The following is a 24,412-nucleotide window of genomic DNA, read 5'->3' on the forward strand; positions in this document are numbered from 1 at the left end:
AGCTTTTACCCACAGGCCATCAGGCTTCTCAACGAAGCAATCACACACGCCGCACGCAACACACACACACACTTTATTTATTGATTTATTTATTCATTCATTCATTCATTCATTCATTCATTCATTCATTTTTTGGGGGGGGAGAATGAACAGAATAAGAATTTCACTGCATAGCAGAACCACCTGTTTTACTATGCATATGACAATAAAACTCTTGAATCTTCAATCTTGAAGAGAGACACTGATATATGTCCAAAACTGAAATTTGACAATCTTTAAAGGAAACGTCTCCCCCTGCTGGTTGGCACTAGTACTTACACTCCTCAAGCTGCAGTAGTTTGTAACCATAAATGTTGTCTGCTGCCAGGCATTGGTGGTCTACGAGTGTCTCTCCGAGTGGGGTCAGATCCTCTGCGCCATCTGCCCCAACCCCAAGCTGGTCATCACGGGCGGGACCAGCACCGCCATCTGCGTTTGGGAGATGGGAACGTCCAAAGAGCGGGCCAAGTCGCTCGCGCTCAAACAGGTAGAACGTGTGCTCAGACCAGTAGCTGGTTGAAGGACGAGCGCCATGACACGATATCGCCCCTCGCCCCCCTCTGCTTACAGGCGCTGCTCGGTCACACGGACGCCGTCACGTGTCTGACTGCGTCGTCGGCGTACCACATCGTGGTGAGCGGATCACGAGACAGAACGTGCATCGTGTGGGACCTCAACAAGCTGTCCTTCGTCACGCAGCTCAGAGGCCACCGGGCGCCCGTCTCTGCTCTGTGCATTAACGAGCTGACGGTGCGACATCATCAACGCCCCATCCCCAAAACCCACCTGTCTACTCGCTATGTAATGTGGGTAATGTGTGCACGCAGGGTGATATTGTGTCGTGCGCGGGCACCTACATCCATGTGTGGAGCATCAACGGCAGCCCCATCGCCAGCGCCAACACCTTCACGGGCCGCAGCCAGCAGATTGCGTGCTGCTGCGTCTCTGAGATGAACGAGTGGGACACGCAGAACGTCATCATCACGGGACACTCGGACGGCGTTGTCAGGGTAACCATATATCCCTCCCTCTGTCGCGGCAACGGGTGTGAAATATCCACTCATGGCTTACTGCCTTGTTGTAGTTCTGGAGGATGGAGTTCCTCCAAGTACCAGAGACCCCCGCTCCGGAACCCGTGGAGCCCGACGTTCCCGACTGTTGCGGCGAAGAGAAGCTCGGTGAGTCTCGGCAAAAACAAAAAAAGCAGGACGCTGCAAAATAAAATCACGTAAAGGAAGTCTCACTGGCTGCTCGCCTGTTCATCAGAGGGCGGCGACAGACACAACGGCACCGGGAGCGCCGCCAACGGTGACGACGACAGCAGCGAGTCGGATGGAGACGAAGCCAGTCTAAGTCAGGAGCACAAGACCCCACGCAACCCGTCTAGTGGTGGAGGAAGTCAGCCTGGCAGCACCGTGCACCGACCCCGAGGTAGCAGCCTGGAAAAGCACAGCTTTCTGTTCCTACTCGTGTATCCCAATGTTGAATGTTTGTAAGTCCAGTCTTGGCAAATTGAATGTTTGCAGAATGCTTGCAAGTCCAATGTAAGATGAATGTTTGCAAGTTGAATGTGTGTAAGTCGAATGAAAGTGGAATGCTCCTAAGTGGAATGTTTGTCAGTTGAATGTTGGTAAGTGGTGTAGCGTCTGTGTTGCACTTGTTGCTCAGCTGAGAAGACATTGGTGGAGTTCTCTTGCTTGTCTTGATGCTACAGTATGTGTATGTTTTAGCTTGTTGCTATAAAATGATGTGTTTGTGTCGTTTCACTTGTTGCTATAAAAAAAAATGTTTGTATTGGAGGCCCGTCAGCGCGAGCGGGGGCGTCGTGGTCGATGGACAGTGGCTCGGATGATTCTCACCGCTGGTCAGATAGCCTCAGCATCGACGAGAAGGACGGCTTCGTCTTTGTCAACTACTCGGAAGGACAACAAAGCAAAGGCCCGCCGCACCCCCATGCGGCCCATCACGGCCCCCCCAACGTCGTCACTCAGCTCCTGCACCCCCCCGCCGTGGAGTCGCGCACGTACAACCAGCTGAGGGCAGGTGGGTGTCTGAGGAGGTGGTTCCTCCAAACAAACGGAGCGTGTCGCGCACGTGTGTGCTAAACGTTAGCGTGTCCTGGCAGGCTACAGGTGGGAGCGTCAGCTGGTCTTCCGCAGCAAACTCACCATGCACACCGCCTTCGATCGCAAGGACAACGCTCAGCCCGCCGAAATCACTTCACTCGCCATCTCCAAGTAAGCAGAGCATAAAACATCACCTGGTCAATCCACCACCGTTCCTCCTCCCGCAACCTCATCCTGCTCGTCTTCTTCCCAGGGACCACAGCAAGATCCTGGTGGGCGACGGACGGGGGCGCGTCTTCAGCTGGTCGGTCAGTGACCAGCCCGGTCGCTCGGCGGCCGACCACTGGGTGAAGGACGAGGTGGTGGACAGCTGCTCCGGATGCACCGTCCGCTTCTCTCTCACCGAGCGACGCCACCACTGCCGGAACTGTGGACAGCTCTTCTGCCAGAAGTAAGGCACCGACCGCCCCGCCTTCAAGAATTCCTTTCATGTCACTCCTACCATTCATTTTTTTGCTACATTTTTAAGCGCACGGAGAGCTAGACAAAGCTGATGGATGCTGGTTACTCGTGATAGTTCAATTGCAGCTTCTGTCGTGATGTGGTGGGCTCATAAAAAATATATAAGTTGCTTGGCCATTTATTAAAAAGTATATTGCAACAACACAGCAGCAACAGAACCAATATTGTAATAGCGGCAAGGAGCAAACTGTGCAGTCAGCATTAATAGCGCTGGTGAGTTGGTTGTACACAACAATAAGACAAGTACAACATGCATGATTTTCTTTTTTTCTACATTTTCAAGCGCATGCAGAGCTAGACAAAGTTGCTGGATGCTTTTCACTCGTGATGCTTTAAGTGCAGCTACTGCTATCATGTGTGGTTGTACAAAAATACATCAAGGAGGTTGCGTGATCATTTATTAAAAAGCGTATTCAACAACACAGCAGCAATAGAACCAATTTTGTAATAGTGGCAAGGCGCAATCTGCGCAGTCAGCATTAATAAGGCCGATGAGTTGATTGCACACAACAGTATGGCAAACATGACACTCGTGACTTTCAGGGTTTTTTTTTCATTTTCAAGCGCATGCAGAGCTAAACAGATCTGCGGGATGCTGATCACTCGTGACGCTTACAAGTGCGGCTACTGCCATCATGTGTGGTTGTACAAGAATACATCAAGGAGCTTGCATGATCATTTATTTAAAAAGTACATTGCAACAACGCAGCAGCAACAGAACCAATGTTGTAATAGTGGCAAGGAGCAATCTGTGCAGTTAGCATTAATAACGGCGATGAGTTGATTGTACACAACAGTGCGACAAGTACAACATGCATGATTTTCATTTTTTTCCTATATTTTCAAGCGTATGCGGAGCTAGACAGAGCTGCTGGATGCTGATCACTTGTGATGCATCAAGTGCAGCTACTGCCATCATGTGTGGTTGTACAAGAATACAGGTTGCATGATCATTTATTTAAAAAAGTGTATTCAACAACACAGCAGCAACAGAACCAATGTTGTAATAGTAAAAATGAGCAAACTCAGCATTAATAGCAATAATGAGCTGATTGAAAACAACAGTACAGCAAGCGTGACACACATTACTCTTTCTTTTTTTTTCAACATTTTCAAGTGCATGCAGAGCTAGATGAGGCTGCCGGATTGTGTGACTGAGGTGATTTTGTGTGTTTGTGCGTGGCAGGTGCAGCCGCTTCCAGTCGGAGATCAAGAGGCTGAAGATCTCGTCCCCGGTGCGCGTTTGTCAGAACTGTTACTACAACCTGCAACACGAGCGCGGCGACGACAAGAACTGACGAGCCCCCCCCTACCCACCTACCCTCAACCCCGCCCCCCCCCAACCTCAACCCCGGCCCATGCATCCTTGTCATCATCATCCTCACGTGAGCGCTCCCCAACAAACTTGTGGATATTGTACATATGAGGAGAGACCTTTTTAACTTAAGCAGCAGAGAGAAATGTAAGATAGCGTCGTAACAACCACACACCACAGGAGGGCGCCACTGTGGAAATGAATGTCACTACTTCATGTCACTCCTTATGCAAAACCTGCTTCACTTTGCCCTCCTTTTTTTTTTTTTTTTTTGCCAAATCAGCAAAATGATTTTGTTCTCGAAGACCTAAGTTGCTGCTTCCTGAAGACTGGACATGAAATCCTTTCAGGTTTTTTATATATATATTAAAAAAAAATCATATCTCTATCTTTATCTGCAGATGTTTAACAAAGTGCACGTCATGTATCGTCCGTTGTAGCCGCGCCATTTAGTTACTGTACAGATTTTTCTACCAAAAGGGACTCTTGTGTATTGTAGTTTTTGTTTTTAATATTTTGGATTGTTGACTCCGCCCAGCGGCAGTATCGCACGCCATTCGTCCCCCCGCACGCCGGAGAGACAAAAGTGTACATAAACGGAGATGAAACACGTTCCAGATGCTTGTTTGTGGTTTTGATGTTGACCGGACGCTTTTCCGAAGCTTCTTTTGTGCCAAAAATTTGACTGAAAAGGCTACAAAATAAATAAAAACATGACAAGGTGAAATTGAAGGAAGAGAACGCGCCACGTGTTATTCTGGCGTCACCATTAGAGGGAGGCAAATCTCTTCCCCGGACCTCCACTTGATGTTCGGTATCAACACTAGCTTCTCACCCTAATGCCACTTTTTTTTTTTGGCACAAACGGAAGCTGGTTCACACGAGGCAGCCACGTTTCCTCCAGGTGTTTGCTAAGATCTGCCCTCTCCTCACACACGATCGTTACGTGTAACGCCGTCGTACTGTAAGTTAGCGTGCAATCAAACGTTCCTCAGCCGCACACGTGTTTTCGTTTTTATATGAAATGCAGAGCAGAGTTTTTAACAGCATTTGACGGCACAGACAGGAAGTGTACAAAGTATTTATGCAATTTTAGTTGTTTTTTTTTTTAAAGAGGAATACCATGCATGTCGGTGGCATTACTTCCTTCTTTGCTGCTTTTGGGGAAATGAGAATTTCTCTGCGTCCCTCAACACTCCGGGTGGATTTTTGTTGTTGTTGTTGTTTTCTTTCCGGAACAAACACGGACTAACGGAGAGACGAGCGAGGAAGAACAAATGAAAAGGATATTTGCGCTGGCATTAGCGGACAATACTACAGTATCTGGTGTGCAATCTGTGATAGATGAATGTTTCTTCTTGTATATTTGTGTTCACATGCAACAAGAGAAAAAAAACAACAACAATGTTGTAACACCTCCCCGTCCCCCTGCCGACCCATCATGGAAACAAGATGTTACAATAACGCAATAGGTCTGGTACTTTATCATTTAATTTCAATAAATACTTGCTGTTTACCACCAAGCCTGACGTAACACGCCTGACTTTCACCGCCGACATTTTACAGCGCATGCAGAGCTAGATGAAGCTGCTGGATGCCGAGCAATAAATCGAGTGCAGTTACTGCCATCTTGTGGAGTGGATGAAAAATACATCAGGAGGTTGCCTACAGCTGTCTTTGACCACGTTTATTAACACAATACAGCAGCAACAGAACCAATGTTGGAATAGCGGTAAAAGGAGACCGTCTCATGAGGGCTTCAATTTATTTGGATGTCTGCCCCCTGTTCGACAAAAATAAATACAATTTAAAATTTACTTTAAAAAATCAAATAAAATGAAAAATATAAAGTTATAAAATAAACATTTTAGAGTAAGTGGAGACATCAAATAAAGACATGTCAACCAATGATATTGAGGATGAATACAATATGGAAATACATCAATTTTGACCGAATCGCCCAATTTATTAAAATCAAGGGAAAAAATAAAATTAAAAATTAAACAGAATCACCCAATTTATATAAAAAATAAATTTAATTCAAAACAAAAAAAGGAATAGAATAAAAAAAGAACACTATGAAAAAGAAAATAAGTGGAGACAATGAAAACAAGTAAATCAAAAACATTGAGGATACATTATGTAAAAGTTTTGACTGAAGCGCCTTATTGATATAAAAATATTTTTTTTATCCCAAAAAATAAATAAGTAATAAATAAATCAGAATAAGTGGAGACAATAAAGACAAGTACATCAAAAACACTGAGGATAACTACATTATGGAAATACTGGAGTCAACATTTTAGCTGAATTGCCCATAAAAACAAAAAAATTTAAATCTAACAAAAAATGAAAATACCCCAAAAAGTTCCCCTCTTTATTGGAAAAAAGAGGGAAAAAACATCTACCAAAAATGACAAAATTAAACATTTAATAAGTTAAGTGTAAGGAAGGCTACATTATGCAAATACTGGAGTAAAAATGTTATTTTTTGCGTACCTTTTTGTATGTATTGATTTATTTGCAGCATATTCTCATTTACGGAGATGCGTTAGTAATTGAAGTCCACAGCAGACTCGTTTGGACTGGAAGTGAGTGCATCTTGTGTTTCACTTTGAGGCTCGGGTTTAGTCCAGCTGTCCTCCACAGATGAAGCTGTCTGTTTGGCTTGTGGCGTCACTTAAACAACCTGTCCCATACAGTAGGTGTGAATGCTTGTTTGTGTCCTGTGATGGAATAGGGTTTTTTTGTAAAAAAAAAAAAAAAGGTTGTGTTGCTCGAGAACAATGCGATGAGTCCAAACAACAACAACCTGCAGTGACGCCTTGGATAAACTGCAGTAAACACTCATCAAGCGCACACGTTGAGCCAGACCGGAAGTGGAATTGCTTCATTCACAAAATGAGACAACACTCCATTTGAGTTCATTCAAGTACAATGGTCTACTATTGCTAGGAGGAGAACATCTACTGAGGCGGTTATTTGTAATGGCGGTAACGTTCGTAACTGCAGAGTCGCCCCTTATTTTGAAAGTCTCTACCGGAACAAGTGTTTTTCGCTACGACGCCACCTTGATGGAAGCCTGTCTCGGGACTGCGGTGATAAACAAAAACACGCAGCGAGGACGTCACATTCTCCGGCTTGACTTTCAGCCGCGGCTCCCTCTCCCCTTCCTGTCTGCCCGGCCTGCGTTTTTGACATCGGAAGCGGGACGTCACCTGAAACCGTAGCGGTTAACGAAGCGTCCTTCGGCTTTCCCCAACACTTGAAGGTCCCTGCCCGGGGGCGGCGACAGGAGCAGCAGCAGCGCGAACATGACCGAGCTCCGGCGGCGAGGCGGCGGCGGAGAGGAACCGGACGGCACTGAGAACATCAGCGACAAGGTAACGCAGTTATGCTCGCTTCTCTGTCGGAGCTCTCCCGCCCGCCGAACGAGTCTGTCCGGTTATCAGACGCTAATTAGCCCCGCTAGCTAGTTAGCAGCTAGCTAGTTAGCGGGCTAATCCCGCAACAGCAGCGGATTTAAAAATAAACCTGCACATGTCCTTATGGGGGGAAATCACTATGGCAAACACGATGACGCCGGCTTTAGGAACTTCATCATCACTTTGAGCACATTTCATACCCTGGCGAGTAATATCGTAGAGTAGTAACACATCCCCGTGTCAATCAAAATGAGGTACTAAAAGGCTTTAAAGTACGGTGGCCCGCAAACACCATAACACACATGCACATGTAACGCGCTGCAACATAAAAAATCACAATGCTTAAAAGACACAAAACAATGCATGAGAGACATGCTGCAAGTTCACCAAACAAAGCGGGAGTCAAATTGTTCATCACATGTCTGTACCGTTCGTCCTCTCGTCAGACCGGTTCAAAGGTCAGCTAGCCCCACCCTGCCACTGCCACACCCTCCCTTCAGGTGTGCGTGGGGGAAGGTGGGGGTCAAAGGATAACCTAGAAGTTTATTGTGTTTATTTATCAGTGCAAAGGGTGGTAAGAGTGAGCGAAGCATCATCGTCATTATCATGTGCTGTCATCCGTGCTGCGCTTTGGTGACCATATTCGGTGGTTTCTCGCCATCCGGTTGGCCCCCTCGTGGCGTTCAAGCGTCCAGAAAGAGAATTAGCGAGGGAGAGGCAGCAGGCGGGCTCATTAGTCAAATGTGAGTGACGGGACTCGTTCCTCCGGTTGGCCTTTTGTAGCCATGCTTTGCATATAATGGGCGGGTGGGGGGGCACGAATATGAGTTATGAAAGGAATGAAAACCAGACTTGGTTGACATATGGAAGGTTTTCAACTTGACAACCGCTTGGCGGGATGCGAGAGCAGTGCGACATGGCGCCCACTCGGGGACTCAGCATTGCAGGTACTGCAGACCGGGGGTGGAGACTAAGGGATTTTAGCAGGGCTTTAAGGGGGAGGAGCATTAATGTGGGCGGAGCATGAGAACTTGTTCAATTGTACTGTTAAGTAGCTGGATAATTGTTCTAAGCACTTTGTAAATTGTTTCTGATAAGTAAAAAATAACCACATTAAATATATATGCATGTATAATAAAAAATAAATGATACAAATTAATATATAATAAAATAAATATAAAAATGCAATAAATAATAAGCAAATAAAATAAAAACCATGACGTATTAATGATGTTCTAGCAGTATTAAGTGTCCCTAGAGCCTGTTTATGCACACCAAACGTGATTAAAAACCTCAACAAAGGCTAACCTAGCATGTTAAACTGTAAGTGTAATGTTAGCACTTTAGCTCACGTTGTATGAATGTGATATACGCCACCTATTACGTTGGACAAGTGCAGAGTTAAAAGTGGATCAAGTACACAACAGCGAAATGTCCTTAGAGACACACAGCTGATTGACGTTAAAGCTACGGGCGCACAAAGCGCCGTGTGCCCAGCAGGGAGGCTCCCAGGCGATGGCGCTGGGCTCGTGGCGACATCGCTGCGCTCATCCGGTCACCCTAACGAGACTGGAAAGACAAACTCTCTGCCTCCGGCAGGAGGCAGACGGCGATGACAGGCTGGGCCTGCAAGGTGACACGGAGGGCGAATGTGACGTGGACACCAAGGCGGACACTCCCGACGTACCAGCGTCCTCGGCGGACACGGACAACACTCCGCAGTGTCTGAACAAGGCTCTGGAAGGACTGCCGCCCAGGTATGCTTCCGCCTGACTCAACATAACGACTTTGATGTGGAAATACTGTCAGTTTTTTACATTCTAAGACTGTCTTGCCTTCTTGTAGTCTTCTCTGTTTGTATTTATGTCAAGATAAACGTTCAAGGGGCGTGAGGTGAGCTAAGAAAACCACATGACATATTCCCTGTTAGTCACTGGGGCAGCGATGGGCACGCGTTTTTAGATGGAGGGGCACTTGTGTTACTCATAGGTGACAGATGTGACAGGTCATTGAAAAGTGCAACAAATCCAGCACATTCATTTTCCTTGTCATCATTTAAAATGCACAAAAGCACACAGAAAATGTCGTAACACGAAACAGTGCAACACGAAACGTTGTAACCATGAAATGTAACATTGAATGTCACAACATTGAACATTGTTACATGAAACATCGCAACATGAAATGTTGTACCCACGAACTGTAGCATTGAACGTCATAACACAAAACGCCGCAACGCGAAACGTGGCATTCCAGTACCTAACTATGAAATGTAACATAGAATTTCGCAACATGAAACGTCGCAACACGCAGTGATGTAACATGAAACATTGTAAAATGAAATGTAACATTGAACGTCGGCAACATGAAATGCCGCAACTGACACGAAACGTTGTAAAATGAAACATTGCAACACGAAATGATATAACCGCGAAACAAAACATCACAACATGAAATGCTGCAGCGCGAAACGTTGCAACGCAAAACGTAACCACGGAACGTCCTAACATTGAAAGTTGTGGTGTGGAACACTGCAACATGAAACATTGTAACATGAAATGAAACATGATACGCTACAGCATGAAACGCTGCAACATGAAACATTGTAACATGAAATGAAACATGATACGCTACAGCATGAAACGCTGCAACATGAAACATTGTAACATGAAATGAAACATGATACGCTACAGCATGAAACGCTGCAACATGAAACATTGTAACATGAAATGTAACATTGAAAGATGTGACATGAAACGTCTCAACATGAAATGCTGCAACATGAAATGTAACAATGAAGGTTGCAACATGAAACATCGTTACATGAAACGTTGCAACATGACACATCATAACCATGAAACGTAACCTGAAACGTCACAAGATGAAATGCTGCACCATGAAACGTTGCAACACAAAACGTAACCATGGAACGTTGTGACATGAAACGTTGCAACATGAAATGATGTACAATGAAATGCTGCAACATGAAACATTGTAACATGAAATGTAACATTGAATGTTGTAACATGAAATGTACCAACACGAAATGTTGTAACATGAAATGTAACATTGAATGTTGTAACATGAAATGTACCAACACGAAATGTTGTAACATGAAACGTCATAACATGAAACGTAGCACAAAATGTTGCAACGTGAAATCTTGTAACATGTAACATCATAACCATGAAAAGCCATAACATGAACATGAAATGTTGTAACGCAAAATGTTGTAACCGAGAAACGCGACCTTGAACGTTGTAACATAAACGTCCCAACAAGAAACATCGTAACCATGAAATGTCCCAACAAGAAACGTCATAGCTATAAAATGTCCCAACAAGAAACATCGTAGCCATAAAATGTTCCAACAAGAAACATCGTAGCCATAAAATGTCCCAACAAGAAACGTCGTAGCCATGAAATGTTGCAACAAGAAACATCGTAGCCATGAAATGTCCCAACAAGAAACGTCGTAGCTATAAAATGTCCCAACAAGAAACATCGTAGCCATAAAATGTCCCAACAAGAAACGTCGTAGCCATGAAATGTTGCAACAAGAAACATCGTAACCATGAAATGTCCCAACAAGAAACGTCGTAGCTATAAAATGTCCCAACAAGAAACATCGTAGCCATAAAATGTTCCAACAAGAAACATCGTAGCCATAAAATGTCCCAACAAGAAACGTCGTAGCCATGAAATGTTGCAACAAGAAACATCGTAGCCATGAAATGTCCCAACAAGAAACGTCGTAGCTATAAAATGTCCCAACAAGAAACATCGTAGCCATAAAATGTCCCAACAAGAAACGTCGTAGCCATGAAATGTTGCAACAAGAAACATCGTAGCCATGAAATGTCCCAACAAGAAACGTCGTAGCTATAAAATGTCCCAACAAGAAACATCGTAGCCATAAAATGTTCCAACAAGAAACATCGTAGCCATAAAATGTCCCAACAAGAAACGTCGTAGCCATGAAATGTCGCAACAAGAAACATCGTAGCCATGAAATGTCCCAACAAGAAACATCGTAACCATGAAATGTCCCAACAAGAAACATCGTAGCCATGAAATGTCCCAACAAGAAACATCGTACCCATGAAATGTCACAACAAGAAACATCGTAGCCATGAAATGTCCCAACAAGAAACATCGTAGCCATGAAATGTCCCAACAAGAAACATCGTACCCATGAAATGTCACAACAAGAAACATCGTAGCCATGAAATGTCGCAACAAGAAACATTGTAGCCATGAAATGTCGCAACAAGAAACATCGTAGCCATGAAATGTCCCAGCAAGAAACTTCGTAGCCATGAAATGTCGCAACAAGAAACATCATAGCCATGAAGTGTCGCAACAAGAAACATCGTAACCATGAAGTGTCGCAACAAGAAACATCGTAGCCATGAAATGTCCCAACAAGACACATCGTAACCGTGACATGTCCCGACAAGAAACATCGTAGCCATGAAATGTCCCAACAAGAAACAATGTAACCATGAAATGTCGCAACAAGAAACATCGTAGCCATGAAATGTCCCAACAAGAAACATCGTAGCCGTGAAATGTCCCAACAAGAAACATCGTAGCCATGAAATGTCCCAACAAGAAACGTCGTAGCCATGAAATGTCCCAACAAGAAACGTCGTAGCCATGAAATGTCCCAACAAGAAACATCGTAGCCATGAAATGTCCCAACAAGAAACGTCATAGCCATGAAATGTCGCAACAAGAAACATCGTAGCCATGAAATGTCCCAATAAGAAACATCGTAACCGTGAAATGTCCCAACAAGAAACCTCGTAACCGTAAAACGTCGCAACAAGAAACATCGTAGCCATGAAATGTCGCAACAAGAAACATTGTAACCATGAAATATTGCAACAAGAAACATCGTAGCCATGAAATGTCGCAACAAGAAACATTGTACCCATGAAATGTTGCAACAAGAAACATCGTAGCCGTGAAATGTCCCAACAAGAAACCTCGTAACCATAAAATGTCGCAACAAGAAACATCGTAGCCATGAAATGTCCCAACAAGAAACATCGTAGCCATGAAATGTCCCAACAAGAAACATCGTAGCCATAAAATGTCCCAACAAGAAACGTCGTAGCCATGAAATGTTGCAACAAGAAACGTCGTAGCCATGAAATGTCCCAACAAGAAACGTCGTAGCTAATAAATGTCGCAACAAGAAACGTCGTAGCCATGAAATGTCCCAACAAGAAACGTCATAGCCATGAAATGTCGCAACAAGAAACGTTGTAGCCGTGAAATGTCCCAACAAGAAACATCGTAGGCATAAAATGTTGCAACAAGAAACGTCGTAGCCATGAAATGTTGCAACAAGAAACATCGTAGCCATGAAATGTCCCAAAAAGAAACATCGTAACCATGAAATGTCCCAACAAGAAACGTCGTAGCTATAAAATGTCCCAACAAGAAACATCGTAGCCATAAAATGTCCCAACAAGAAACGTCGTAGCCATGAAATGTCGCAACAAGAAACATCGTAGCCATGAAATGTCCCAGCAAGAAACTTCGTAGCCATGAAATGTCGCAACAAGAAACATCATAGCCATGAAGTGTCGCAACAAGAAACATCGTAACCATGAAGTGTCGCAACAAGAAACATCGTAGCCATGAAATGTCCCAACAAGACACATCGTAACCGTGACATGTCCCGACAAGAAACATCGTAGCCATGAAATGTCCCAACAAGAAACATCGTAGGCATAAAATGTTGCAACAAGAAACGTCGTAGCCATGAAATGTTGCAACAAGAAACATCGTAGCCATGAAATGTCCCAAAAAGAAACATCGTAACCATGAAATGTCCCAACAAGAAACGTCGTAGCTATAAAATGTCCCAACAAGAAACATCGTAGCCATAAAATGTCCCAACAAGAAACGTCGTAGCCATGAAATGTCGCAACAAGAAACATCGTAGCCATGAAATGTTGCAACAAGAAACGTCGTAGCCATGAAATGTCCCAACAAGAAACGTCGTAGCCATGAAATGTCCCAACAAGAAACGTCGTAGCTAATAAATGTCGCAACAAGAAACGTCGTAGCCATGAAATGTCCCAACAAGAAACGTCATAGCCATGAAATGTCGCAACAAGAAACGTTGTAGCCGTGAAATGTCCCAACAAGAAACATCGTAGGCATAAAATGTTGCAACAAGAAACGTCGTAGCCATGAAATGTTGCAACAAGAAACATCGTAGCCATGAAATGTCCCAAAAAGAAACATCGTAACCATGAAATGTCCCAACAAGAAACGTCGTAGCTATAAAATGTCCCAACAAGAAACATCGTAGCCATAAAATGTCCCAACAAGAAACGTCGTAGCCATGAAATGTTGCAACAAGAAACATCGTAGCCATGAAATGTCCCAACAAGAAACATCGTAACCATGAAATGTCCCAACAAGAAACGTCGTAGCTATAAAATGTCCCAACAAGAAACATCGTAGCCATGAAATGTCCCAACAAGAAATGTCCCAACAAGAAACATCGTAGCCATGAAATGTCCCAACAAGAAACGTCGTAGCCATGAAATGTCGCAACAAGAAACATCGTAGTCATGAAATGTCCCAACAAGAAACATCGTAACCATGAAATGTCCCAACAAGAAACATCGTAGCCATGAAATGTCCCAACAAGAAACGTCGTAGCCATGAAATGTCCCAACAAGAAACATCGTAGCCATGAAATGTCCCAACAAGAAACGTCGTAGCCATGAAATGTCGCAACAAGAAACGTCGTAGCCGTGAAATGTCGCAACAAGAAACATCGTAGCCATGAAATGTCCCAACAAGAAACGTCGTAGCCATGAAATGTCCCAACAAACACAAAATGCCACAATGTGAAACATGGGCGTGCAAGTTGTGATAAATGAATCAAATCAAGCCCTGATTGGTGGATGGAATTGGCAGGCAGGCTGAGAAGCAACACAGGATGCAAAGGCCATGTTGATATTTTTCATGTCGTCATCCAATGTGTGTGGTATTGCAGTGTTTAGCACTGTGAGGCGCTGATGGCGGCGTGTCGCAGTGGTCGTCGTGCGGGATTAACGTTGTGGGCTTGCCAAGCAAGGTGGAGGTGTGCCGACGGGAGTTACCTTGTTGTGCTTTTGCATGTGCGCTTCACGGCCTGCCTCTGGTATGAACTCTTGGAGTGTTAGCTAACTCACTGCTGCGGTTATGCAAGGACGGTTTACGCTGCTCAGCTACAATCAGGAAGCCAAAGCGCTCCTTGTCACGAAGGAAGTAGACAAATATTGATGATGACATCACCTCCACCCCAAGGAAAATGAAAGACTTACGACAGCTTGAAGTCATCAACAATGGACTATGACAACACTGCTATAATAATAATAATAATAATAATAATAATAATAATAACAACACATAAGCAAACGGGTCGCAATGCTGGCTGGCTGCAGCGCCATCATCTGGACGCAGCAGGAGGAATAGGAAGAGGAGGAGCCAGCGCAGGGAAAGGACATTTTCATGATGCGGCGTTTTTTCAGCTCCATTCACGCTTTTGTTCCGCTTCCTGCGGGCCAGCGTTTTGTTGTGCAACCCGCCAGCATGGGGGTACACGTGACCACGCAAATGTCCCAGGAAAGTGTTTCTGATGTGACCACATAACCTAAAGGCTTCTTTTCATGTTAGCTTTGCTTGTTGTTGGCAACCAACCAATGAATGAATGAATGACTGAGTCAGCTTGTTGTTGTCTCTCCGCAGATGGAAGAACTACTGGATACGAGGAGTTCTGTCCGTAGCCATGATTTCTGGCTTTTTCCTCATCATCTACATGGGACCAATCGCTCTCATTTTAATAGTATGTGCCATCATCACCATCACTACCATTTACAAAGCTACCCAATCGTGTCCTTGCTGTCAAAAAGCAACAGGTCCAAAATCATTGGCATTACCAGGACTGTGGCTGTAGGCAACCTCCTGATGTACTCTTACCTTATCTAGCTCTGCGTGCGCTTTAAAATGTTGCTACTCAACCGGTTGGTGTGAAAGCCGTGCACGTCACACCTGCCGTACTGTTGTTTGCAAACAACGCTTTAGCACTGTTAACGCCGACTCGGCCGTTTGCGGCTTACCATTAGTACAACATTGGTTCTGTTGCGGCTGTGTTGCACAACATGCTTTGTTGATGAATAAAATCATTATAAAAGTTAACAAAAAATAACTTGTTGTTTACTGTACAACATATTTGGGCACTTTGGAAGTTAACAAATGATTTGATGACTTATTTAGGCATTTAAAATAACACCCAGATACTTACGTAGCTCTGCATGCACTTTAAATAAGTGAGGTGTGTCACACTTGTCGTATTGATTTATATACAATATATGGTATTGTATGATATGATATTATATTATATATTTAAAATTAGAAATAATTGTTTATTTATCATGATTATTAAGTAAAAACATAAATAAAAATAATATAATTATAAATTAAAAATAATGTCTTAATTTGTCATTGTTAATTTATTATTTGTAATTAGTAGCAATTAATTTGTTATTAAATAAAAACTTTAAAAATGAAAATATTAATTAATTCAGACATAATTATTTCTTAATTTATCATTAGCTTAGTATTAATTGTAATGAATCGTAATTAATCATTTATTATTAAGTAAAAATAAAAATATAAACAACTATTAATTCATTCTGAAATAATTATAAATTTATCATTAATTATTAATTTAATATTAATTGTAATTGATAGTTAATATTAATTAATGATTATTAAATTAAAAAATATTGAATATGAAAAATAAAATCCATTATTATTATTAATGATTTATAATGAATTGTAATGAATAGTAATTGCTTATTAATGATTATTACTGAGGTAAAAACATTTTGAAGCTGTAGTTAGCATGTTTATCTGATTGTCTTTTCTAGATTTTCCCGTTTTTTTACAAAATGTATTCACGCCTGCTCCTTGTGTGTTGTAGGTGATGACGGTCCAAATCAAGTGTTTCCAGGAAATCATCACCATCGGTTACAAGGTTTATCGATCCTACGACCTGCCCTGGTTCCGGACGCTCAGCTGGTGAGGAGAACACTCCCCCCCCCAACACACACACACACACACAGTATGTGCCAGGTACAAAGGTCACTGCCTTGTTGGAAGTAAATGACGGTGAACTCACTCACACGCGACCTATGCAGGTACTTCCTGATCTGCGTCAACTACTTCTTCTACGGCGAGACGCTGGCCGACTACTTTGGCTCCCTGGTGCAGAGGGAGGAGCCTCTGCAGTTCCTGTCGCGCTACCACCGCTTCATCTCGTTCGCTCTGTACCTGGCAGGTTGGTCCCGCCCCCTTCCTCCTCCTCAAGCAAGCATGCATTTGCACTTTGACCAACCAACCCCCCCCTCCCCCGACCACGCCCGTGTTCTCCGTGAAGGTTTACTTTAGAGCAGGGTAACTTCTTTTTTTTCCCCCAATGAACGTGTAGAGGGATCATTCTGTCGTTGACTGCCGGCGTGTGCGCTGTTGGCGTTGTAGCGTTTGGGGTTGATCCTGACAGCATGTTGTCTCTTTTTCAGGTTTCTGCATGTTTGTGCTGAGTTTAGTGAAGAAACATTATCGCCTGCAGTTTTACATGGTGTGTATCAACCAGCGCTAACCCCGCCCACTATCTCCTCTGCCCCGCCCGCACACCCACCGCTAACCTCTCATCTGCCCCACCCAACCTCATATTGGCCCCACCCACTGCTAACCCTAATGTTATCCTCCTGCCCCACCGACTGCTAAAGTCCGCACTGGCCCCGCCCGCCATCACCTTTGCCCCACCCACTGCCTACCTCATGCCAACTCGTGTCAACCTCCACCTCTGCCCCGCCCACCTTCTCTTCTGCCCCAACACTCTTCATTCCTGTGCCCCGCCTGCTCTCACGACCCCCTGATTGTGTGATGTTGCAATGTTGTGTCATTTCCAGGCTAAAAGTGAGTGATTTCTGCCTCCAGGGGGCGTGTCATGAGTGATTGTGAATTGATTCCCGATTGATTGATTGATTGATTGCTGCAGACGTTTGTCAGCACTAACTGACTGGTGAATGTTAGCATAGTTTATATTTGCTGTCCCGTGATGCTCTGTCACTCATCTGTGGCTTGCCTCAAATATTTTGACTAAATCTTTTCTTTCTTGTGCCCGTCTTGCCACATTCCCGTGTTGTGACACTGTGTGTGTGTGTGTGTGTGTGTGTTTGCCATTCCAGTTTGCGTGGACCCATGTGACGCTGTTGATTGTGGTAACTCAGTCGCACCTTGTCATTCAGAACCTGTTTGAAGGGATGATCTGGTAAGCTGCGTGCGTGTGTCCTGTCACTCCACGTGCACAAACACACAGACAGCGAGCATTGCTTCCTTTACGTCTCAGCTCCCACCCGTGCCTGAGGATCTGTTCTCTTTCAGGTTCATCGTGCCCATCTCCATCGTCATCTGCAACGACATCGGCGCCTACCTGTTTGGCTTCTTCTTTGGACGGACGCCACTCATCAAGGTGACAGCAGCACGCACTCTCACCACGCTACAGTGGAAGGCGGTAGACGTTTTCCTGTTCGGGTGATGGCTGATGCAGCTTTCAAAAAAAAAAAAAGGTTGTTCTTGTCCTGATACGCAGCGTGACATCACACGTTAGTTTGACGTGGAAGTGGGAAAGTCCCCCCCCCACAGCAGCAACACGGCTAACTCAACTGTAAACAACATGTACAACAAAGTGTCTTTTGATAGCGCATGTAACCATGTGACGTTTGGACACAGTAAAACACACGTGATGAGAAAATGCTGCAAATGGAGGAAGAAAAAAAAAAGTGCTTCATTCACATAAAAGTTACAGGATTAAAAACAAAAATGGGAAAAAAACTGCATGAGAGAAAGAGGCTGAATGAAAAGGTACATTTTGGTCTCGCTGGTCGCTAAAGCGTAATGTGGAGTGTAAAGGAAAAAAACACACATTCACCATTCATTTTGCAACCCCACCATTTTTTAAAATCATTAATTATTTTTATTATTTATTTCATGTTATTTTGATTTAAAAAAAAATTTGGTTCAAAATATGCACATTTTGTAAAATGTATTTTTCGATATTAGATTTTCTTTTTATTTATTTATTTTGGTTTGAAAATATGCAATTATTTTTCTTTTTATGTATTTTTTTATATTTAATTTTTATTTATACAGTTTGTTTATTTTTATTTAGATTTTTTATGGAAGTATGCAATTTTTCAAAATTAATTATTTTATTATATTCATTTTGTGATATTTTGTTTTTTTTTATATAACATACATATTTCTTTTTGAAAATAAGTAATTTTTAAAGGATTTTTATTTATTTTATTTAATATTTTATTTAATGTGTATATTGAAAATAGTTGTTTTTCTGCAGAAAACACATTACATTGAAAGTCCTCGTAATGAGAATAAAGTTGTGATGTTATGAGGACAAACAATACGATGCCACAATCATCGATAAATCCTTTAATCAAACGACGGAGCACATGTTGTTTTTGTGACAGGCCTATTTACAAGAATAACGGAGGAATATTATGAGAATTTAGCTAGAAAAAAGTTGCAATTGAATCTCGCACATTCAATTTGCAGACTTATGGGGAAAAAAACCACCATTTTCTTTTACGAAAATAGCCGGGTTTTTTTTGTTTTGTTTTTGTCATTGACATCATCTAAATATGTGATAACGCAGGTTAAATGTACAACTAACGTGTACCAGCCCACATTATTCACATGTTTATGCGTCACTGCTAATGTGTTTTTCGCCAAGCGTTGTCACACATAGTTTGGCGGCCCTCAAACGCACCATAGTAGTGAATTTTCTATATAACATTCTCTGAAACCCGTGTGTTCATGGACCATCTTCCATCATCATTCATTGGTACCTTTTATACTTTAAACGTGTTTCATAAGCGCGTGAGGAACATTTAGGGGAGTAAACCTGGATTGTGCTACAAGTGAACAATGGCCGGAGGGTTTGGAGGAGGCGGTGTCAAAAATAGACATTTTACGGGCGTCTCAACCACTCGTGGATTTTTCACCTATGGGACCAAATATGCTGAATAAAAAAATAAATCCTTAGGGTTGTTGCTGTCACCGTTATCATGGGTCGTGCCTTTGACCTCATTTTGTGGTTTCTCTTCTTTAAAAAAGTGCTGTGGTTCTTGTTTCGGCATGGAGAAAATAGCAGTGAAAGTTCAAAGAGGGGTGAAACATCACAAGACGCCTGTAAAAAAAATAATCAATAGCATGAGAGGTGGTCTCCTCATGAGTGCAGCTACTGAATAGCATGTTTCAAATGAACACACACCACAAAGACTTTGTAAAAGACAACCTTTGTGTGTGTGTGACTTCCTGGCAGCTGTCCCCCAAGAAGACGTGGGAGGGCTTCATTGGAGGCTACTTCTCCACCGTGATCTTTGGATTCATTGTGAGTCGAACACACTGACAGCACACCACTCAATACCGGTCTAAACGCCGGCTTTTCATTTGCAGTGAGGCTCGGATGTCGGCCCTCTCTTTAGAGTAGTCTGTGTACAGCTTGTGTAGCAGTACAGATGTAGTATGCACTGAAAATGAGTCGTTAATGTGTAAAACATCTGGCAACACGAGTGAGTAGCAAGATAATAGCGTGGTGATGATGGTAGCATGCATTGGGTGCTGTGGCAAGCTGTGCACTCCATCCTGGCGCATCGTTCAAGGCTGACGTGAGAAACCACGGTTAACGTCTTTGTGTGTCTGTGTGTGTCTGTGTGGCGTGGTCAGCTGGCGTACCTGCTGTCCCAGTTCCAGTACTTTGTGTGCCCAGTGGGCTTCAGCGGCGACACCAACAGCTTCGTGGTGGAATGTGAACCCTCCGAGCTGTTTGTCCTGCACGAGTACACGCTGCCTGCCCTCCTAAGCAACGTACTACCTTGGGTACCACTTTCTTTTTGCTTTTTTAAATGGTTCATAAGGAGCGGGTACTTGCACATAAACGTATCCTTAATGACATCCAGTCAGCGAGTGGGACACGTTCGACACTTGGTGTCGTCATCTTGTGTTTTTTTGGTGTCTCCTCCAGAGGACGGTGACCTTGTACCCTTTCCAGATCCACAGCATCTTCCTGTCATCCTTCGCCTCGCTCATCGGGCCTTTCGGCGGCTTCTTCGCCAGCGGCTTCAAGCGCGCCTTCAAGATCAAAGTGAATCATCCCCTCACGTTATACACTGATATCATGGTATCAGTTATACTACACAGTGCATTCCCGCATAGTCACAATTTAGTATTCATGCCCCCGCGAGGGATGGGGCTGATCTGATACAGTATCAGTATCAGGTTCCAATTCACGCATCAAATTCCACCTGCGGAGATTTCCGATCCTTGAGCCACATCTGTGCTTTTATGTTGTCAGCAAACATAGCAAGAGGAATATCAGCGAATGTAGACAAGAGTAGCTAGAACAATATCGGCAAACATAAACAAAAGAGTATCAGCAAATGTAGCTAGAACAATATCAGCAAACGTAGTCAGAAGAGTTATCAGCCAATGGAGACAAAAGGGTATCAGCAAACATAGCTAGAATAATATCCGCAAACAGCCAAAAGAGTATCAGCAATCGTAGCTGGAACAACATCAGTAAAAATAGCCAAAAGAGTATCGGCAAACAGTAAACATTTTGGGTAAATAAATGCATTTTAAAAAGTTTTTAAAATATTTTTTTTATTCAGAAATTGATCAAATAAAATGCCATTTTTACGGGGGTGTCAATCAGCGGGAGGGAGTGTAACAGGTTGATGTGTAAGTGTAGTGCGCATGTGACGGTGTTGAACGTGCCGCCCGTCTTGCAGGACTTTGCCAGCACCATCCCAGGCCACGGCGGCATCATGGACCGCTTTGACTGTCAGTACCTGATGGCCACCTTCACCCACGTCTACATCGGCAGCTTCATCAGGTCGGCGCCGCCTTGCGGAGGGCGATTGGCTGCGTTCCGGAGGGCTGATGTGTTGTTGTCTTTCCCTTGCAGAGGCCCCAACCCGAGCAAAGTGATGCAGCAGCTGCTGATGCTGCAGCCCGAGCAGCAGCTCAGCATCTTCAACACGCTGACGTCACACCTGAGGGAGCGCGGCCTGCTGCCCCCCCCGGCCTGAGCGTATGAGGAGGGTGGGGTGCAAGTGTGTGATTGTGCAAGTATGTACACGCACACACACACGAGCTTAGCTGTGAGGCTCTTCGTCCATCCTTCATGCAACTTTAAACATATGCTAACCGCTAAAAGAAAACCACCAGTGTTTCCCACAGGACTGCAATCTATTTGTGGCGGGGGAGGGGAGGATTGTAGGCATAGTAAAAAATATATAGATATATATTTTTTAAATGTCACAAACAAGACGGAGCCGTGTGTCCGCCACAAGTAAATGAAGGCATGGGAAACACTGCATGACACCAAAAACAACAACAACAAGAAACGTGTTCACCTTGGAGCCACACTGAAGATGGACTCTCTGGCTCTGTGTGCACGTGCTCGTCCCCCCCTGTGGACAAACCTTGCACTGACCTGCCATGAACAAAGCAGACGTGAAGCTTCTTTCACCAGCACACAGTGAGGGGGAGGGGGGAAAAAGACGTCATGCTAACACCGTCGCTACACGTACGCTAACTGGCGACATCCACTATAGCTTCCTAGCGCCTTCATCCAATGAAACCCAAAGTAGGAGATCTATATTGTACATAGATAATATATAACTACAAATGATATATGCAAATACATACATACATACATACATATATATATACAGTATATACATAAGAATATTGTAGCTGGCATGGACACAGTCGATTTAATTAGTACGTTTTATGGGATTAGAAGGTAAGGTAATGTTTGGGAACTACAGCTTTTTTTTAATATATATATATTTATGCGAGTAGTTGCTCTCACGTGCGTGGGCACGTATAAATAAAGTTCATTCAACTTTAGATGCAATAAGTGAGCATGTTCTGCACAGGGTCAAATCCCCCACAGATAGAAACAATGCTAGCAACTACCGTAGACGCAGAGGAGGACGTCAATCGTAATGTTTAAAAAAAAAAAAAATGAAAATAGAGTCCACTAGTAATGCCACTTTGCGCCACGAGAGGCGCTCGTTTGCTGTTGCTAAGGAAGTTAGCATCGGCTTGGCGGGGGGCGGGTCTGTTGCCCCCTTGCTGTAACGCTAGTTTGTCAGCGTTCTACTACTGACCTCTTCCGAGAAGAAGAAGCACTGTCTCCATCCCGCTAACGATGCTAGTTGCACTGTGTCGTCTTCCAATGCCACTTTAGATGCTTTTATGCATTAAATTATTCTATTTTATGGAAATCCTTTGAATGTAGTTTGCAATGAAGACTATATTTAACGTGTGTGGAGAAAACACTCTTATGGAACTGTTTAAAAAAAAAAAACGTGCAGTTTGTATTTTATGCAAGTGTTCTCTGAATGTGGGCGGGGCTTCTGGGGGGGTGAGACTTTACTTTGGAAGAATGTTTACCAAAGCGCCCCAGTGGACAAAAAAATAAAACAAGCTAGGAATGGAAAGTTTTGGACCTGCTCCTTTATTGGCTGGGACCGGCTGGGGGGCGTTTATTGTGAAAGGAAGGGCACCAGTGCCACTTCCTATCAGGAGCAGCTGACTATCAGACTTTTGGTTTTGTTTGAAACCGCTTTTTATTTATCGATGTGCAAGACCATGTCATTTGATTTGAGCAGTGATGATGATGATGATGAATGTGAAGGGGCCCACTGTCGACTGGACACAGGCGAATAAAGTTTTTTTTTCTGTAAAGTGTTGAGCGATGTTTATTTTCTATGTTTCCGAAACCTTTTGAAATGTTGCTCACTTTGCCAGATGAGGCCGCCTGCGAGGGCTTACAGACGGGGGAGGGGCTCACAGCGGCACCCGCTGTTCGTTGAGAAGAGCGATCGGTGCGTTCGAGTCAGTCGTCAGTTGCTTTTTTTCCCGGCACTCCAGAGGGGCTCGCTAAATATAGCCACTAAAGTTGGCAACACTCATCCCTCCTGCTACGTCTTGTTCTTCTCTGGCAGAGCAGGTGTGCGAAGAAGCAGCGTTACGATGCCATCTGCTGTACCGAGATGGAACCTCAAGCTACACGCCTGGTTAACATTGTAAGACCACTTGGAAAAGTTGCAATAATCCACGTTTCACTGTTAGATGGGGGTGTCGCGAGACACCCAACTTGAGACAACATATACAGTATATATTATATTATAAATCATAAAACACCGCTTGGTGGTCTAGTGGTTAGCACGTTGGCCAACACAGTAACAGCCTGGAGATGGGAAGACCTGGGTTGGATTCTTCCCTGGGCATTTCTGTGTGGAGTTTGCATGTTCTCCCCGTGTGTGTGTGGGTTTTCTCCGGGTACTCCGGCTTCCTCCCACATTCCAAAAACATGCGGGTGAGGTTAATTGACGACTCTAAATTGCCCATATGAGTGTGAATGGTTGTTTGTCTATATGTGCCCTGCGATTGGCTGGCGACCAGTCCAGGGTGTACCCCGCCTGTCGCCCAAAGTCAGCTGGGATAGGCTCCAGCATGCCCCCGCGACCCTAATGAGAAAGAAGCGGTATAGAAAATGGATGGATGGATCATAAAACAACATACTGTATGTAACAGACGCCAGCCAGTGTATGTTAGTAAAACTTGTCAACATGGATCTCTTCTGTGTATGAGGTGTGTTTTGAAACGGAACCGGTGATCGCCGGCACTTGACAATTGGACGCTGAGCCAAATGCAATGAGAGTTGAAAGAACCGCTTGGCTCACCCTAGTGGTGAAGTTGATGTATTAGTTTCATCAAATCAGTGAGATTTAAAAAATCGTTAACTAATCAAAATTGCAGAGACACCCTGTTTGGCCCATCTTATCATGAGCACACAATTCGAACAACATTCAAATAACACCTGAATTCTGCACGCGGAAAAAATATGCTGAAAACGAATTGCATTTTCT

General features: G+C 43.8%; 2 protein-coding genes across 9 annotated transcripts in view; both read left to right on the forward strand.

The window, feature by feature from the left end:
* Positions 1-5,465, forward strand: part of wdfy3 (WD repeat and FYVE domain containing 3) — an 83,856-nt gene extending 78,391 nt beyond the window's left edge. For all 8 annotated transcript variants that reach the window (XM_054774489.1, XM_054774490.1, XM_054774488.1 and 5 more), the window contains 9 exons: positions 368-526; positions 610-789; positions 867-1,049; positions 1,124-1,217; positions 1,306-1,470; positions 1,840-2,082; positions 2,165-2,276; positions 2,359-2,556; positions 3,814-5,465. In XM_054774489.1, coding sequence (XP_054630464.1) covers positions 368-526; positions 610-789; positions 867-1,049; positions 1,124-1,217; positions 1,306-1,470; positions 1,840-2,082; positions 2,165-2,276; positions 2,359-2,556; positions 3,814-3,925 — 1,446 coding nt within the window. In that variant the 3' untranslated portion in view covers positions 3,926-5,465. The remainder of the gene's footprint in view (positions 1-367; positions 527-609; positions 790-866; positions 1,050-1,123; positions 1,218-1,305; positions 1,471-1,839; positions 2,083-2,164; positions 2,277-2,358; positions 2,557-3,813) is intronic.
* A 1,511-nt stretch (positions 5,466-6,976) lies between these two features.
* Positions 6,977-24,406, forward strand: cds1 (CDP-diacylglycerol synthase (phosphatidate cytidylyltransferase) 1). The gene is made up of 13 exons (XM_054774497.1): positions 6,977-7,325; positions 8,967-9,124; positions 15,129-15,225; positions 16,366-16,463; positions 16,583-16,722; positions 16,964-17,022; positions 17,636-17,718; positions 17,832-17,919; positions 19,789-19,857; positions 20,193-20,345; positions 20,491-20,610; positions 21,257-21,360; positions 21,433-24,406. Exons 1-13 carry the CDS (start codon positions 7,257-7,259, stop codon positions 21,554-21,556), a joined length of 1,362 nt encoding a protein of 453 aa, XP_054630472.1. The 5' UTR covers positions 6,977-7,256; the 3' UTR covers positions 21,557-24,406.
* Positions 24,407-24,412: the final 6 nt, after the last annotated feature.

This window comes from Dunckerocampus dactyliophorus, chromosome 4 (genome assembly GCF_027744805.1).
Source record: "Dunckerocampus dactyliophorus isolate RoL2022-P2 chromosome 4, RoL_Ddac_1.1, whole genome shotgun sequence".
NCBI classification, from domain to species: Eukaryota; Metazoa; Chordata; class Actinopteri; order Syngnathiformes; family Syngnathidae; genus Dunckerocampus; species Dunckerocampus dactyliophorus.